Source organism: Paramacrobiotus metropolitanus, unplaced genomic scaffold (assembly GCF_019649055.1).
Source record: "Paramacrobiotus metropolitanus isolate TYO unplaced genomic scaffold, Prichtersi_v1.0 Parri_scaffold0000096, whole genome shotgun sequence".
In the NCBI taxonomy this organism is placed as follows: Eukaryota; Metazoa; Tardigrada; class Eutardigrada; order Parachela; family Macrobiotidae; genus Paramacrobiotus; species Paramacrobiotus metropolitanus.
This window is the reverse complement of record NW_026570316.1, coordinates 441,172-456,551: the sequence shown is the minus strand read 5'-3', so window position 1 is coordinate 456,551 and position 15,380 is coordinate 441,172. Positions and strand designations below refer to the sequence as shown.

Genomic DNA, 15,380 nt, shown 5'->3' with positions numbered 1-15,380 from the left:
TATTAACCTTTCTGTAAATGCCCAAAAGCAGACGTGGCAGAGAAATGCGGAGAAACTAAAAAGCGGCGGGCTTTCTGACTCGTCCCCGGCACGTGAAATTTAGGATTCATCTAGTACAGTGCTATATCCGTAAAAGATAATACAAGCGAAATACCGAGAATTATGGTTGACCGTCACTCGGCACTGCCAGAGAAGCTAGGTTTTCCCTTGGCAGAAAACAGTATTCGACCGCGACAAAAAAGAAGTTTTAACCGCGGCGAAACGAGGTCTTCACTTGCCAAACCGAAAATTACTGATGCCACAGCCCCAAGGGATACCTTTAATATTACGCATGATGTTATGATAAGGTTATCATTGATGCACTACAACACTACTTCGGTAATTTAGCTTTATTAGTAATGACCGCTTTTTTGTACGTACCTGCGCCCTTACCTGATGGTCAGCAGCAATTGTGGCGTCATACGGCTACCAGGGTTCCAGCAAGAACAAAAGTTTAACATCTTTATATAAAAACAATGCAATTAATGTGCATGCTACTCGTATCTTTCGTCGGAACGGAGAGTGCGTGTGGGCATGTGGAAGTTCTCGGCTAGGGGGAGGAGTGTCGGCTGCGCACCTGAGTGTGCGGGCTTGCCGGTTTCCAGCCCCTGCACCTAAAACCCCCTTTAATTGGCGTTAGACAAATAATACAGAAAACAAGTCGGGTGTGGCGGGTGGAGAAAAAGCCTGCATGTGACTGCTAGCCTTGCAAAACAGAAGTGAGCTGCGATGTGAGCAGCGAGTAATCTTGAAACCATCGATGCCGTGCCGGCGCTGTATAACCACCAAGTGGGCTGTACGGAGCAGATAGCACAATACTCGTACGCCACATAAATAACAATTAAACACGTTTAAATTAAACGTGTATACTTTTGTGTACGAGTACGTCTCTGCATTATGGCATCTACAAGACACAATCTAAATATTTATGAAGGTGGTTCGTTTAGACGAACAAGTAATAATTCATTTACATGAAACATAGAAATACTGAAGAGACAGTGTAGACGCATTTTGACATATGGGCAATTCGGCGTTCCTAGTCAGCAAGCAGATAGTAACAATGTTAACTAACTGCGCGAAACCCTGCATTGATAGCCCTCGCACCAAGACATCTTGTGCTAGCACTTATTCGTTGCGGCAACGGCTTCTTGCTAAGCAACTGTAGTCTGTCTCTGTCCAACCAATCGAAGTCTAGCACTGGCTTCAAGTAGGTACAGTAAGTAGCAGTCTGTTCGTGCGCCTTGTCTGGTAGTATCCACTGCCGATTTAGCATTACAGGACCAATGCATCCCTGATTTTTTGCTGTGTGCATGTATTTACTGCATACTAGTAGTACTACTCGACACGCACTTTAAATAAGCTCTGTAACATAAAGTGAATCTGCCAATGGTATAGCGCTGAATCTTATTGAGCGTTACAGAGCAACGAGCCCACTAACTTCAAAAGGTGTCCAGTTTGCCGTTACCTTAGTCGAATTTGTCTATAACTCATTTATTTTTCATGACAATTTTGCAGGCGTTTTCTTTCTGTTTTTCTGACATTTTAAAGATTTGGTATGTATAAGAAATCAAATGATTCGTGAAAATGCGTAAGGCAATCACAGATAAGGTACTCTGAGGTGGAATTTTATCATTCTTTGCGGCTCGCGATGACGACTATGGCAGAAGTTGCCATCGATACAAATTGAAACATGCACAGTTTGAGACAGCTAAAAACAGTTAACAAAGCAGAACTGAAATGTTGATTCGATAGCAACAATTAAATTCCCGCTGATTACACCCTCAAAACTTAAAAACTAAAAACATGACTTTCGATGTACGGCGGACTGTGCATCTACATCAGAAAATAATTTTGACTTGGTAAAAAAGACGAGTTCTGTATCGTAATGGAGCCAGGAGAGTTCCTTTTAGATACAGAACACTTTAACTCGGGCGTCCAATCAGCAGTAAGGGGTGTGATCAAAACTTCCGGCTCCGTATCTTACAGAACAGAACTTCCGGCTCTGTATCTTACAGAACGCAGTTAAAGTGCGTTTCGAGTACAGCTACTGCTTTTATTTTTATTCTTTCTATAAACGTGTAGTTAAGATTGATGCGTTTTGCGCAAATATAGGTAACGTTGTAGTACACTTACCTACAAGTAACTGCGCTAATGTTTGCTTGTAACCTGATTAGAATATTAATTGTACTAGTATTGTAAAATAAACGAGTAGCAGTCAGTGTACGGCAGTAAACGAGCATCACATACTCGTAAACCAAAGCAGCCATCATTACTTTGGGAAACCGCTTTTGCCGTTTCCGAAATGTTGACCACAAAGCTTCCGCTCTGAGCAGATACCAAAACTGCCATTAGCGACAGTTTTCGGAGGTGCCCAATGCGGAATCCCTGGCGGAGCAGCTGTTCGTAAAAATGGCATTCCAATTCGTTCGTACCATAATGACACCGTGCAGTCGCGCACTATTCGAAAGTTAATGCATCTTAACAATTTAACAAAAACAAACATATCTGTGTATTTTGCGGGATGACGTATTTCAAGTAATTGGCTGTAATGTACAAAGGTTCATTCGTTCAGGGAACAGTTCCACCGGGAGCAAATTTAATCAGTTGTTCTCTGTTCTTAGACCTCCCGTGGCTGTTTTCTGCTGATTGAGTGTACTGCGTTGTGACGCTAATTGTTTTTCTATAAGCGGAATGAGTATAATAAATATCAATTACTCGAATGTACAAAGCGTGCACTTACGCGTAGTGTTGCAATGTAACCTCGACAAGCATGGGAGGCCATGAAGACAGACCAAAATTTTGCGATGGCAGGGCTTTTTTTTGTTCCATCATATTATGTGTTTTATACATGTAAGCTTCTTATGTCCCACCGCTTACTAAGATCGGCATTAAAAAATTGTACAACGCTGAAAATTACATCAAATATTTCTTGCTATTCTGTGACGACTTCGAGCAAGCGGCACACAAACTGTTTAGCAACAAAGAATCCGCAATTAAAGATTTCATTCTTCAAATTCATGGGCTTCTGTTGAAGGAAAGGATGGGATAATTATTTACTCGTACAGTCGTACTTACCATTAGACAGGAAAAATCACTGCAAAAATGCTGTTTATATAGGTGCAGGTTTATAAGTGAACGTGATTTTTAATTAGGTGGAAGAAGTCTGAAATGTGTATGGCTGCGTCATCCTATACATAAGCGTCAAGATCAGCTGTTCAGTGAAGATTTTCGGTACCGGTACGAATTCCAACATACCGGGGGGGGGGGCGGGGTTTAAGTGTGGACTTGACTGTTATGGTCAGCCAACGCGCCAGATACTGCAGAGCTGGACCATGGCCGACTTCATTCCCGGTTCCTTTTTGGTGAAATGATAACTTGTGTCTGGAGGATGTCCCAGTCGTGGGCGCACAACCGGAGCTGTACCTGCGGAAAATCAAGGGGGGACCACTCCATCCTTTGTGGTTCCCCTGTTATCTTGGTGGTTCCTTCGCCGGGCGAAAGGCGCACCGCGAGTACCTTGAGTCCGAAGCCCGTTCCAGAAACGCTAGATTCGACTCAGTGAGTCATGATCACCATTCCTACGACTTTAGACAACATCCACTCCCTTCGTGCGGTGGCCGATGCCTTTCGCCAATTCGTGTACGGGAGCGAATCGTGCCGGGAGGAACTTAAGGCTACCAATGATACTCGTACCATGAATAGCGAGTTGGAGCGGCATTCGAACAAAAACTACAATAATTTGGCGCGCGTGTTTGTCCGCCTGTGGCTTGCTATCGGTGTACGCAGTGCGCTGATGAGCAGCGTTTCTTCTGGCCCAGACCTGGCGCTAAACTGATTGATCGCTTAACCTAATGACCTTAATAACCAACCTTCCCATCTATTCACGTAAAAATTTGCTTTAAAGAAACCACAAGGAGCTTGCAACAATCTCACAGGGCATGTTGGTGAACTGTTAGTTATCTATCGTTATGTCACCCGTTTATGTGAGTTAGTATAATAGTCAACGTGAGCAGGTCGTGAGGTATGCGATCCTTTAGCACGCATCAAACATAGCTCACAAAATATGTGATCTAGCTGTTATTTTCAAATTATCTGACAGTGTTCGGTTTGTGAACCGTAAAGGAGAAAAATAAACATGGTTTTTATTCACAACATCATCAGGTACAGTTCACAACTTCCATTGCCTTTGACAGATTTGGCAATGGACGTTCCAACGGTTACGCAGTACAACACCTATACATAAATGCAGTAAATTGTGGTATTTAAATTAATTAAACTATGCATAACAGATACTTTACAGAACAGTACAATACAGCCGCAAGTGCAGTACTTATCTAGTTATCACAATATGCTTGAAACGTATAACAAAGTAAGTTCAAAATAAAATTTATTAAAAATTTCCTTGGAAACGGTAACAAATAAGTAAACAGTAAAGTCAACTTTGTTCAGCAGGTGAATTCAAAAAACAATCAGTAAATTAAAGTACCTGCATCAGTTTGAGGACTAAAATTCCTATTGCATAATCCGTGCATAATTACGTACTGTACAACTGTTTCAGTGCTACAATACAAATATAATTAACGCGTATTTCAAGAACCTTCTCCGTTTTATTCATCGATATATTAATTACAAAATAGCTCTAAGAAGAATGCAAAGCCACCACCAAAAACCGAAACGCGGAACCAAGCCAATATCGAATAAAAGCGTAAGAAAAATATTAATACATAGTACAATAATGAGTTTAATAAGTAAAGTGGCATTCCGAAAATAAGTTTAACTGCAGGATTATCATGACTTAAATATATCTCTGTGCAGGCTATACACACTCTTGCCAGACAAAATTAGTGGCGGCACCATCCGCGCCGCTCACAAGATAATTACGTAAATACATTACTAATTACGTAAATACATTACAAGATAATAACTTCTGTTGGAATCACGGTTTGAAGAGGTTTTCTCGGTTTCTCCTAATTATTGAGCATGACTACCTTGTTTTAATGTTGCAGTTGACGAAATGCCGCAAAGAATTTTGCATAAAATTTGCAAACTACTCGTATATATTTTTGCACGCTGTAGAGTGTACACTCGGCGGTGAAAACGACATTACATGTCGCGTTACTACGTAAACCATTACAGGTTGTAACGCACAAGACGTTGCGGCAATGGATTTCCTTTAGAATATCTTCCCGGATAACCTACTGGGGCTTTTGCAGAACCTTTCGGAAACAAAAATCCCGGAAGACGTTACTCGTATTTTACGAGTAGTGGAAAAGAATTAAAACGGGCAAACCCTTCCGGTCACATGAACCGTCTGACGAGCGCTTTCTCACTAAATCGGGAAAGTCAAAACCGTTCACTCGCCTAAAAAACGTTAGACGTGAAGTGAGTATTCGCGAACGTACGAGTACAATATATCCGGACCGTTTTACAAGAGGATAAGAGTTTTTGCCTCACAATGTCATAACCATAATTATATATTTCTTGTGATATTGCTTCATTGACGGGTACCATAGTGAATTCGTGGAAATATGTTGTTCGCCGTGTCTGCTACCCTGGAAAAGTCTCAAGAGTAGCGTTATGCACTTCAGAATTCATTGGAAGACAAAAGAAGTGCGCCACCACGACAAAGAATGGCAGGAGCTTCCTTCAGCTTTCACCTGGGCTTAGATGCCTTTACATGGGCGGATTGGGCTAACCGCAGCCTGTTCGCAGAATTGTTTCTTCAAACAACATTTGACGATCTGTTCAAGATTACTAATCTTTACAACAATTACGAGCAAAGCAGACGCATAGCTGATCTGCATATCCGATATACGAGGACATTTGGGTGCTGTGAACATACCCTGCACGATTAGGCTGCGATGAACAGCCGGCTAAATTTATAGCCGTTTGCATTCAGACTGTGATATCAGTAGCGTTGCGAGCTACGGCTAACCAGCTGTTCATCGCAGCCTAATCGTGCAGGGTATGTTCACAGCACCCAAATGTCCTCGTATCCTCCCACAAAATGCTTTTGACCGAACTGGATTCTGTGGACGAAAAGAGGAGCTAGACATCACTCAAAAGTTAAAAGTATTTCGATGAACAGGAACTTCATCAGTAGTGCGCATCGCATCGATTTGAGCAGGATCTGTGTGCGTTTCTTGGATGATTAATATTAGTATGGCCCGAAGCAGACTTAGTGGTAATCCCATTCTGCCAATCAACCAAGAAAATTGTGCATCTAACGTTGGCAGGGGTATGGTGCAATGACATGGCAACAGTGGTTGCCATTGTGGCTGTCAGATGTGATACGACATTTAGTCTGCGTTTGACCAGCTCCCTGGCTGCTAATAAACTCTACGCCAGGTCGTGCAGATGTAGATGCTCAGTAACGGTAGGCATTTTGTCATCCCTATTGATACGTTGTTCCCGCGGCCGCAATTTTTTCCGCTTCAATAACACACACTTTAGTTTATGGTTGTACTTTCTTTTTCTAATTGCTTATCATTTCGACAGTCTCGGTAACAGCTTTGCTACACCCTGGAAAGAGTTTCTGAACAAGTCGAAACACCTTGACCAGGACGCTAACAAAAAGTATTGCGATCGCATAAATCGTGGGAGAAACCCATAGAGGTTAATGCAAAGTAAAGCCACGAATGTGCGCCAGTGGTGGCTGGACGACGACAAACAAATTTAAATGATTTTAAATGAAATTGATTTTACGACTTATGCACTTGAGGTAATCACTGGTGCACTTGGTAAACTGCTTAATAAAGGTAAGCACCATTGCTTACTGCACAAGCAAGCACCGTTAGTGAATGGTCCACAAAACGGTAGACAAACAGGCAATATTAGTGCATGAAGCAAAAATTCCTGTCCCTCCTGCAAAGTACTCGTACGAAACGGTGTTACCGCAAAAAGACGACGACAGATAAGTAATGCTCTTGAGGTTCATGAAGCGAAAAACAAGCGGTGCATGTATCAATGGTTCACCTTCATGCACCATTGGTACCGATCTTTGCTGGTGCCGCAGCAGGATCTCTGACTCGGGATCCAAAAAAAAGATACTAAACGCATTCAAATAAAGGTCATTGCTAATTTGCTATGCGCCCCTATCGGGGCACGAAGCAAATTGGCTATGCTTCTGAGTCGGTTTTGACACGAAATAACGTGGCTGTACGCCCGAATTTTCGGCTTTTGTGAGTACTACTCGTAATGACCCGTAGCACTCGCTTTAAAGGTCACCTAATATTTTCTTAGAGGGAACAGAAAATGCAGTTTAAAAAAGTTCACGAAATTTAGAAACATACATGGAAGCAGACATAGCAGAACATACCAATTATTCAATAGCAAGAGGACAGGCGTATTAAGATCCTCGGACCAGTTCTATATCTCTCACTGATAATCTGAGCTTACCTATGATTACTGCGAAATGAGAATGCGTGCAGTATGGTTAACCAAGGCGCCATCGAAAGGACTCTTTGGCGACGCTGCGGCTCAACCAGTGAACTTTAAAACTGGGATGCAGTGTTACTATTGTCGTTAAGCTGGTTCGGGTCCAGTCAAGTGCTTGGTTAAAGTTCGTTTAGCTGCCTAAGAATGTTGAAAAGCCATCTTCCTATACTTGCAACGCAATAAATTCGACTGGAAAGTATTTTTCGCTCCACAGAAAACTGAGAGCGCCCAGCCATTTCGTAAAACAAAATAATTTCGGCTAACATTCACTGCGGGCAGAAGAAGTTGAGAACGTATGGATTTCGCTGTCACGTAAAAATTCACGCCCATCTGGCATTGGGCTGTCTAAGTGAAGTAGTTTCTGTTTTTCACCGATACTCAGCGCTGCCAGAGAAAGTTTCGCTGTGGCAAAAATCATTATCTGATCGCGACGGAAAAAGTTTTTCACCGCGGCTAAACTTGGCTCAATTCCTCTACCGGAAACTACTGATGCCACAACCCACTGGGATACATTACCAGCCCGTCTCGCGAACCAACCGAGCAATGGTAACCTTATCACCGATACAGCACATTCCTACTTATCAGTAAAGACCGTTTTTATGTCCCCTCCGTCAACGTTTCTGAAGCTCTGGAGCTGTGGAAAGCCAACACGCGTCTCACCGATCTTCCAGAATCCAGTTTTCGAAAGACACAACGGACCTAGGATTTACCGCTCTGTAACGCATCGCTGTCTACGCTTCTGGATGTTTTTCGTGATGATGAAGCAAACAGGGCTCGACTCCTGGCTTAATCAACGCCAGAAGCCGGCTTATGGTTAAACGCATTGCCCTCGGTGCACATCGGTAATCTTTTGGATGACGACAAAGTTATCCAAAGATTACCGATTAAAATATCAATTGGACTAAGGTTGGGCGTAACTATTTGCGAGCCCCACCTCTGTGCTAAGTGCCACAAGCCTGTTGACGTATATGGACACCACGGCCTATCGTGCCCGTTTTCCGCCGGGAGACACCCACTGCGGGTAGAACAGTATCGTTTGCAGATCCCTAGTGTCGGCCGGCATCCCTGCCAAACTGGAACCCCGAGGAACATCCCACACGTCGGAACGTCGCCCCGACGGGTGCACCACGTTCGCATGGAATCGTGGCATGTGTTTAGCATGGGACGTGACCTGTGTGGCCACGGTAGCTAAATCCCATCTTAAGTTCACATCGGTAACCGCGGGATCTGCAGCCGAAGAGGCGGAAAACAAGAAACGCCGGCTGTACTCGTACCTGGAAGGACGATATGACTTCGCAGCATTAGCCTTTGAAACACACGGACCATGGTGCAAGTCATCCATCAGCATAGTAAAAGAAATCGGTAAGCGGCTCGCACAACAGACGGGTGAATCTCGCTCTCACGGGTTTCTTCGTCAACGCTTGCCCTTGGAAATCCAACGGGGCAACGCCGCTTCCGTACTCGGTACCATGGAAGGAGCGGCAGCGTTAAATGAACTGTTTTTGTTGTAATAAGTTCTGCGTTTGATTCTCAATTGTATCCGTGTTTTGTGAAATAAAAAAAACAACCACATAAGATTTTGTTTACATAGTAGTTCTGTAAATGCATTTAGACATGCGGGCGATTCGGTGTCATATTAAATAATCATGTGGACGAACCCGCATGATGTGGTGGGATTGAACAGGAAACCTGCGAAAAGTGAGCCACAAAATTTCTTCGCCAGCGGATCAGCTGATAGAAATCCAACGAGGCAATGCGGCATCTACTGTATCCTGGGAACGGCATCGAATAGGGGCAATTTAGATCAGTTTAATGTTCTCTGTGATTAGAACGCCTGGGTTAGCTGAAATTGAATACTAACTGTTGTTTTCTTTATACTATGTAAGAAATGTACTCATACGATTAAGAAATAAAATCTGCACGAAAACTTTGCATTAATAACGCTCGCATCTAGATGTGTTGTACTGATCGCTGTAACTGCGTTTTGCTTAGCAACTGTACAACCAATCGGCTCTCACCAGTCAGTGTTAATAATGCTTACTTACCGATTCAGTAGAAATCGCCAGGTTGACACCGTAGTCGTACATTAAGTAAACGCGCTTATTTGTAAGTACGTAGTGTACAAGAACTCATCATTTTGCTTTAAAAAGATTAAACTGGTTAAAAATATTTTATCTGCTTCAAACAGCCCAGTTTTCTCAGTCGTAGAATTACTGTAGTCGAAAAAATGATAGCCGGAAAACACGTAACCATTTGTCAATATCAAAACAAAAGACAGTAATGCTGAAGCCGCTTGCGCAGTTCCAGTTGGGGATATAGGATTCCCGCTGATCCTTAAGCATCTGGCGTTCTTTGCGTAAGTATTTATCTAAGGATCCGTACACGCACAGCTCTGTAATCAGGCGTAATTCTCCTGAAAGATATAGCAGCACGGACTATGAGTTAATTCTTCTGGAAAAGGAAACTGTTCGAAACAGCCAAATCGAGTTGTACCATCGGTAGTTATCCGCATTAAAGCAATCACATTGGGGTGTGTACTGGCCTTCGCGAGCATTTTGATTTCATCCAGAAGCTGCCGCTCATTCGTTTTTGTAACAAGCAGCATTCGCTTTACCGCCACATCGACTGATATCACCTGCTGAGTGCTAGATTCGGGTGCCGGGTTGTTGCCAGCACGTCGTTGACGAAGTACTCCTTTGAGGACCAAGCCATAATTACCTTGCCCTAGTACTGTTGGCTCTGTACAGATCGTAAAAGAATTACATATTTCTGAGTTGCTACCCGTCTAACTGTTAAATTAAGTACCTAGCTTCAGGTAGCAGTTTTTAATTTTGTATTGGTCATATTCGGGTCCGAGTTCCTTGTGGATCTCTTTAGTTGTAGTCTGTTGACGTACATCCTCTTTCTCTAAAAAAAGCATTCATAAGACCGAAAGGTATAACTTCCGTTCCGAATACTTACCTTCTTTACACGCTTTGCCCACACAGATACTATCACGCTGAAAGTGCCGAGAAGAATTAATGCTGTTACAATAATTGCACCAAGTTTCCAGTTGTCGATTGAACCTGCAAAGTAAGCAGGCATTTTTTAACTGCAGCCAAACATAATTTTAAACGCTGTTTAAAAACCTGTAATGCAGTGACACTTCAGAGTTTGGACGAGATGCGAAAAATTTGCTACAACATAGTCGCTGATGGTTTCATTAACAAAGTACACGTCTGTGCTCTCATCACTTCCATGCTCCACAACGCAATGGTTGCGTAAAAGAACAGAACCGATCATCGGCATCGATTGCGAATGGATTAGTGATCTGAGTTCGCTGTCAGTATTTTCGTCCAGGAGGTTCATTGCAATGCCGGTGAAATTAGTTTGCGAAAACACTGTGGCGCAGGCATAGAACGGTTCTGCGGTTACGGTAAATCCGCGTGTGGCGCTGTTTAGCAGCGACCGAAAAGAGAGTTTCTGCAATAAAATTTGGAAATGCCTATTCTCACCACCTTGATATCATCTTTGACTATTGTCACTAGACTCACCCACGTTTTTACTATTCGCACCACATTTTTTGAAATATTTTCTTGCACCACGATAGACTGTCAGTCCAAAACATCACCGTATGACACTTAATTTATTTTCTTCACTATTGCCACCTTTTTAAGTATATATATCTTATAGTGCTACAGAAATTTTCAGTGATCTGGTTCAAATCTGCAGTTGTAGAGCGAGTATAACCCCTGTCTTGCAACATAAGCTAGTTAAAGACAGTGAAGGGGGACTTTGTAGCGCCCACAGTTTACTATGGGATTTTACGAAGTCAAACCAAATTCAACAGTGCAAAAATGCTCATCGTACGAATACCACAGGCGCTTTGGTAGTAAAAGTTGCGCAAACTGCAAACGACATGGCATCAGCTTTTGAGAGTATCAAAATTAATTTTACAAAATGTAACTGGAATAGCCTAAGGTGAGATACGTAATGAGAATAACAAAAACGTGGTTCCAGATGGCGGAAGTAGCGGCGCCCATAAAATGTTTTTCAGACTGATAAAATTATTGAATATTAAATGAGCTGATTTGCTATTTCGTTCTGGATGCCTGTACACATAATGTGGTCGCTCTGAAGGAGGAATGTATGGTGCAAATGAAGATGTATCCTTCGGTTATTTTCGGTGCTGTTGAGACAAATGCGATCGTGACGCAGGAGAAACTGACCAGCATCATAGGCGAGTGCGCTTTCGATGACTTCACTGCCTGCACCATTTCCGGCAAGAATTATCGAAACCAAGTTGCATGCTATGTCACTGTTAACAGCATTTGCAAAAATGTGAGCTCCTTACTTTGCTCTTGGATTTCCAAATAGTCATCTTCGCAGCTGGTGTATATTCTTCGGTCATTATACGTCTGCGACTCTGTAACCATCTGAAAAACCAGAGTAACACGCGTAGTACACGTCCAAAGGTTCTTATAATTATATGTACAAAGGTTTTTATAGATGCTTCGCTGGATTTCGTGCCATTCGATCGATTTGTTCTGAGGTACCTCTTGGATTCGCAGCAGTGTTTGAGGTCCTCGCACAGCAAACAAGTGCCAAACGCACAATGTTTCCTGTGTGTTGTTTTTCCGGTAATGTATCGTGACTGGCTCCCTTATAATCGTTACATTCCAGCCGCAAGGGGCTTAGTAATGACAAAAGCAGTGGTCCACATAAAGGTCACACACATTTCGTTACGAAACTATCCAAATACCTGATGGACTGGATTCTATAGCTATAATCAAAAGATTATCGAGATACACTAACACAGTATTTTCGAGTTCTTAAAAGAAAGATTACCCTTAACTGTGATATTAAAACCCTGGGAGACTTCTTCGTCGCCGTTTGTCACAAAGGTTGCAAACTGCTGAGACAAATACGTGTCTGCGTTAACGGTGGTTCAATTATAAATCAAACCAAACTAAACCGTTTTTACTTACAAGTTTATTTGTGCGCGGAAAAAGCACTCCATTTGGACCTTTAATGCCCGTAAACTGCGTTCCTGGAGATAATCTCTTCGCTTGTAAAGAAACGGGTACAGGACGGTCTAAATAAATAAAGCTGTCTAACCATAAGGAAGCAAAGCCGCCAGCTTTCGGTAAAGTGGGCCACTAGGTAGGCATCACTGCACTGAACATACAAAATTCCGTTCTTTCAACTTTCATTTCATACCTGTTGACAAATATAGGTAATCAACCGATGCGTTATAGCCGTACACGACCGTTTTCATTTGCTCCTGAACATAAAAGGCGGCTGCTCCCGTTCTAAACTGATTTCGAATAAGGACAATTACGAGTATAAGCATTACTACTACTACGACTTCGCTCGTAAATTGGTCAAACTTACTGAACAGGTCAGTACTGTCATGGGTAGTGCTACCTATATCCTATAATCTACAATATGGGGAAACATGGGGTGTCCCTAAATAATAGCGTTTATTCATAAAAGGAAATAGCAGCATGGTCAGCGCTGTGAGTAGCATAATGGCTCACCTGCCTGTCGGGCACGTAACGATTCCACTGGCTTTCTCTGGCTAGCGGAAGCGTAGTTGAGTGGAGTTCATACGGGGAAGGGTTGGCAAAACCCTTAGAATAGTCTGGGATATGGTGTGGAATGGGCCGATTCGCACAGCCCTGTTTGGGGACCACAGAGGCCATTGACTCCAGGGAAACGGCATCGGGATAATGGTTGGTTGCTTCCTGTGTCCATCCACAAGCAGAATAACCAGCATATGCGGCCGAATGCCACTGCTTTACGTCAGGAACCGACGGAAACCCTGTCGGCAACGGCGACCCAAATTCGGCTGGGGCAGAACCGCAGCCACCGCCAGGTTGGTACATTGTTCTAACCAGGAGCGCCATTTGTCATGGGTAGTGCTACCTATATCCTATAATCTACAATATGGGGAAACATGGGGTGTCCCTAAATAATAGCGTTTATTCATAAAAGGAAATAAATGGGAGAAAAATACATAAAATGGATAAATCAAGATCAGAGACACTCCGATAATCCAGACCAAAATCCATTAACAAAGGGCACTTCCATAGCTAATCGTCATCATGGGCGGTTACAGAATACACCGTGACAGTACTTTGATCACCCACGTATTATGATTTTTCAATACCACTGAGATTTTAAAAAGTAAGTTTTTCTCCCTTCCACGTACTCACCTTTTTTCTCTTTGCCAAGACAGTACTGCATATGCTATGATAATCACCATTCTTATTACCATTACTTGTATGACAAGTAATAACCAACATGATCACCAGTCGAACAAACTTCACAGAAACCTCGGAATATCGCTTATGTTTACCTTACGTCGGACTTTCAGTTTTTTCATTATCACTTAAAATGCATTATGAAAATTAAAGGTGTAAGTTGGAAACTTGCAACACACTGTATCGGATAACAGAACATGTAATACACCGCATGAGAGGCTGGTGATCAATGTACTGAACCCGTACACTAACAGTAGTAGGTTTAACCAATCTACGAGCGAAGTCGTAGTACGGTATAACAGAACAGAAATCGTACCTACAAGAAACCGGTGATTATTATTTATTAATATGATCATCACTTGCCAGAAATTCATATCCATCCGGAGCGTTTAATCTCCACTCACAGCGTACAATGGGATCGAAATATGCCAGATATCGCGGTGTTAGCAGTAACCATTGTGAATCAGGCGCCAGATGAATTTCTCCACCACAGGTTTCTGATAAGTTACCATTACAATTATACGAGCACTTCGTAAGCATATTTCATTATCATTACTTTCGAACATTCTTTTTGGCGAAACTGATGACTAACCGGGTATTCTCTTAGGGGCAATGACGCTAAAGCAAAACCTGGGATTCGCAAATATTACATCCAGCACCAGAGTTACCGCTAACGCAAGGTACATTATGGTCCAGCGAGGCAGAAGGTTTTTTGGTCACGTAGCGTTTTCTCTGTGAGACAGCGCTTTGGATATATGTTATTATGTGCAGCAAAATATTATGCAAAATATTATTATATTATGTATAAATATTATTATTATATTAAATTATGCAGCAAAAAAAATTATGCTGACGCAAAAATGAAAACAAATCAAAAATATTTCTGGTACAAATGTTATGAACTCATAATTTGGCTTTCTTGGTACTGTATTTATGAACATGAACATGTCACATCCTTACAGTTGCCGATTGACTAAAAATCGCTGCTGATAACCGGCATGCGGTGGCTTTGTGACATCACTTTGAGTTTGCTCTTTTATCTAATCACTGATTTCAAGAACGTACAGTAGAAGTGCAGATGCGATACAGCATTTTGTCCATGGTTGTTACATATAGTAGAAGTAAAATTCTGGAGCATGCTACATGTAGCCGGGTTCAGTTCTTGAAGGGCATGTTATGACTTGGCATGATAAGCCAACCCTCTACATATCTTGAACAAGCTGTGTGATGATAGGCTGATAGCTACAGATTCGAAATTCCTTACAATTAGATAAAAACTTTCCTAGATCATACGTGACGTGGCAGCACCAAAACCACTTGATGATAATAGCGCGGTGCTCAGCCAGTGCTTAATATTACATAGAGCTAAGTAATTATTTGATTAAATCGGTTTGTATCGCATTTTCTGGTCTCTGCTATGCAACGCAATGTACATAACAAAAAGAAGTTGGTAAGGCGCGACCGCGGACCAAGGTTCGTATTATCTTATCATTCGTGGATCGCAGTGTGGCTGAGTGTGCTGCAGTATTGTGAGTGCTGTACTCGGATAATCATGAGCGGTGACCCACCATCTCGTCGACGGAAATCGACGTCTGCGGTTTTTTTAGCTGTCGCCTCTGTGACAGTCGGCGTATTTGCGGTCGACATCGGGTCGATCCC

The 15,380-nt window shown here is 42.5% G+C and overlaps 1 protein-coding gene across 13 annotated transcripts; it reads right to left on the bottom strand.

Moving 5' to 3' along the window:
- Nucleotides 1-9,562: 9,562 nt before the first annotated feature.
- Nucleotides 9,563-14,601, bottom strand: LOC129596792 (uncharacterized). 13 transcript variants are annotated; one of them, XM_055494147.1, is made up of 12 exons: nt 14,314-14,601; nt 14,085-14,218; nt 12,676-12,772; nt 12,444-12,550; nt 12,304-12,370; nt 12,218-12,238; nt 12,012-12,148; nt 11,810-11,891; nt 10,438-10,541; nt 10,282-10,381; nt 9,970-10,215; nt 9,563-9,889 (listed from the first exon to the last, which is right to left on the bottom strand). In XM_055494147.1, exons 1-12 carry the CDS (start codon nt 14,405-14,407, stop codon nt 9,687-9,689), a joined length of 1,392 nt encoding a protein of 463 aa, XP_055350122.1. In that variant the 5' UTR covers nt 14,408-14,601; the 3' UTR covers nt 9,563-9,686. The 13 variants fall into 13 exon arrangements, 11 of the variants coding, with proteins under 11 accessions (XP_055350122.1, XP_055350123.1, XP_055350121.1 ...); XM_055494148.1 differs by having other exon boundaries at nt 12,676-12,739; XM_055494146.1 differs by lacking the exons at nt 14,085-14,218; nt 14,314-14,601 and adding exons at nt 12,996-13,397; nt 13,674-14,070.
- Nucleotides 14,602-15,380: the final 779 nt, after the last annotated feature.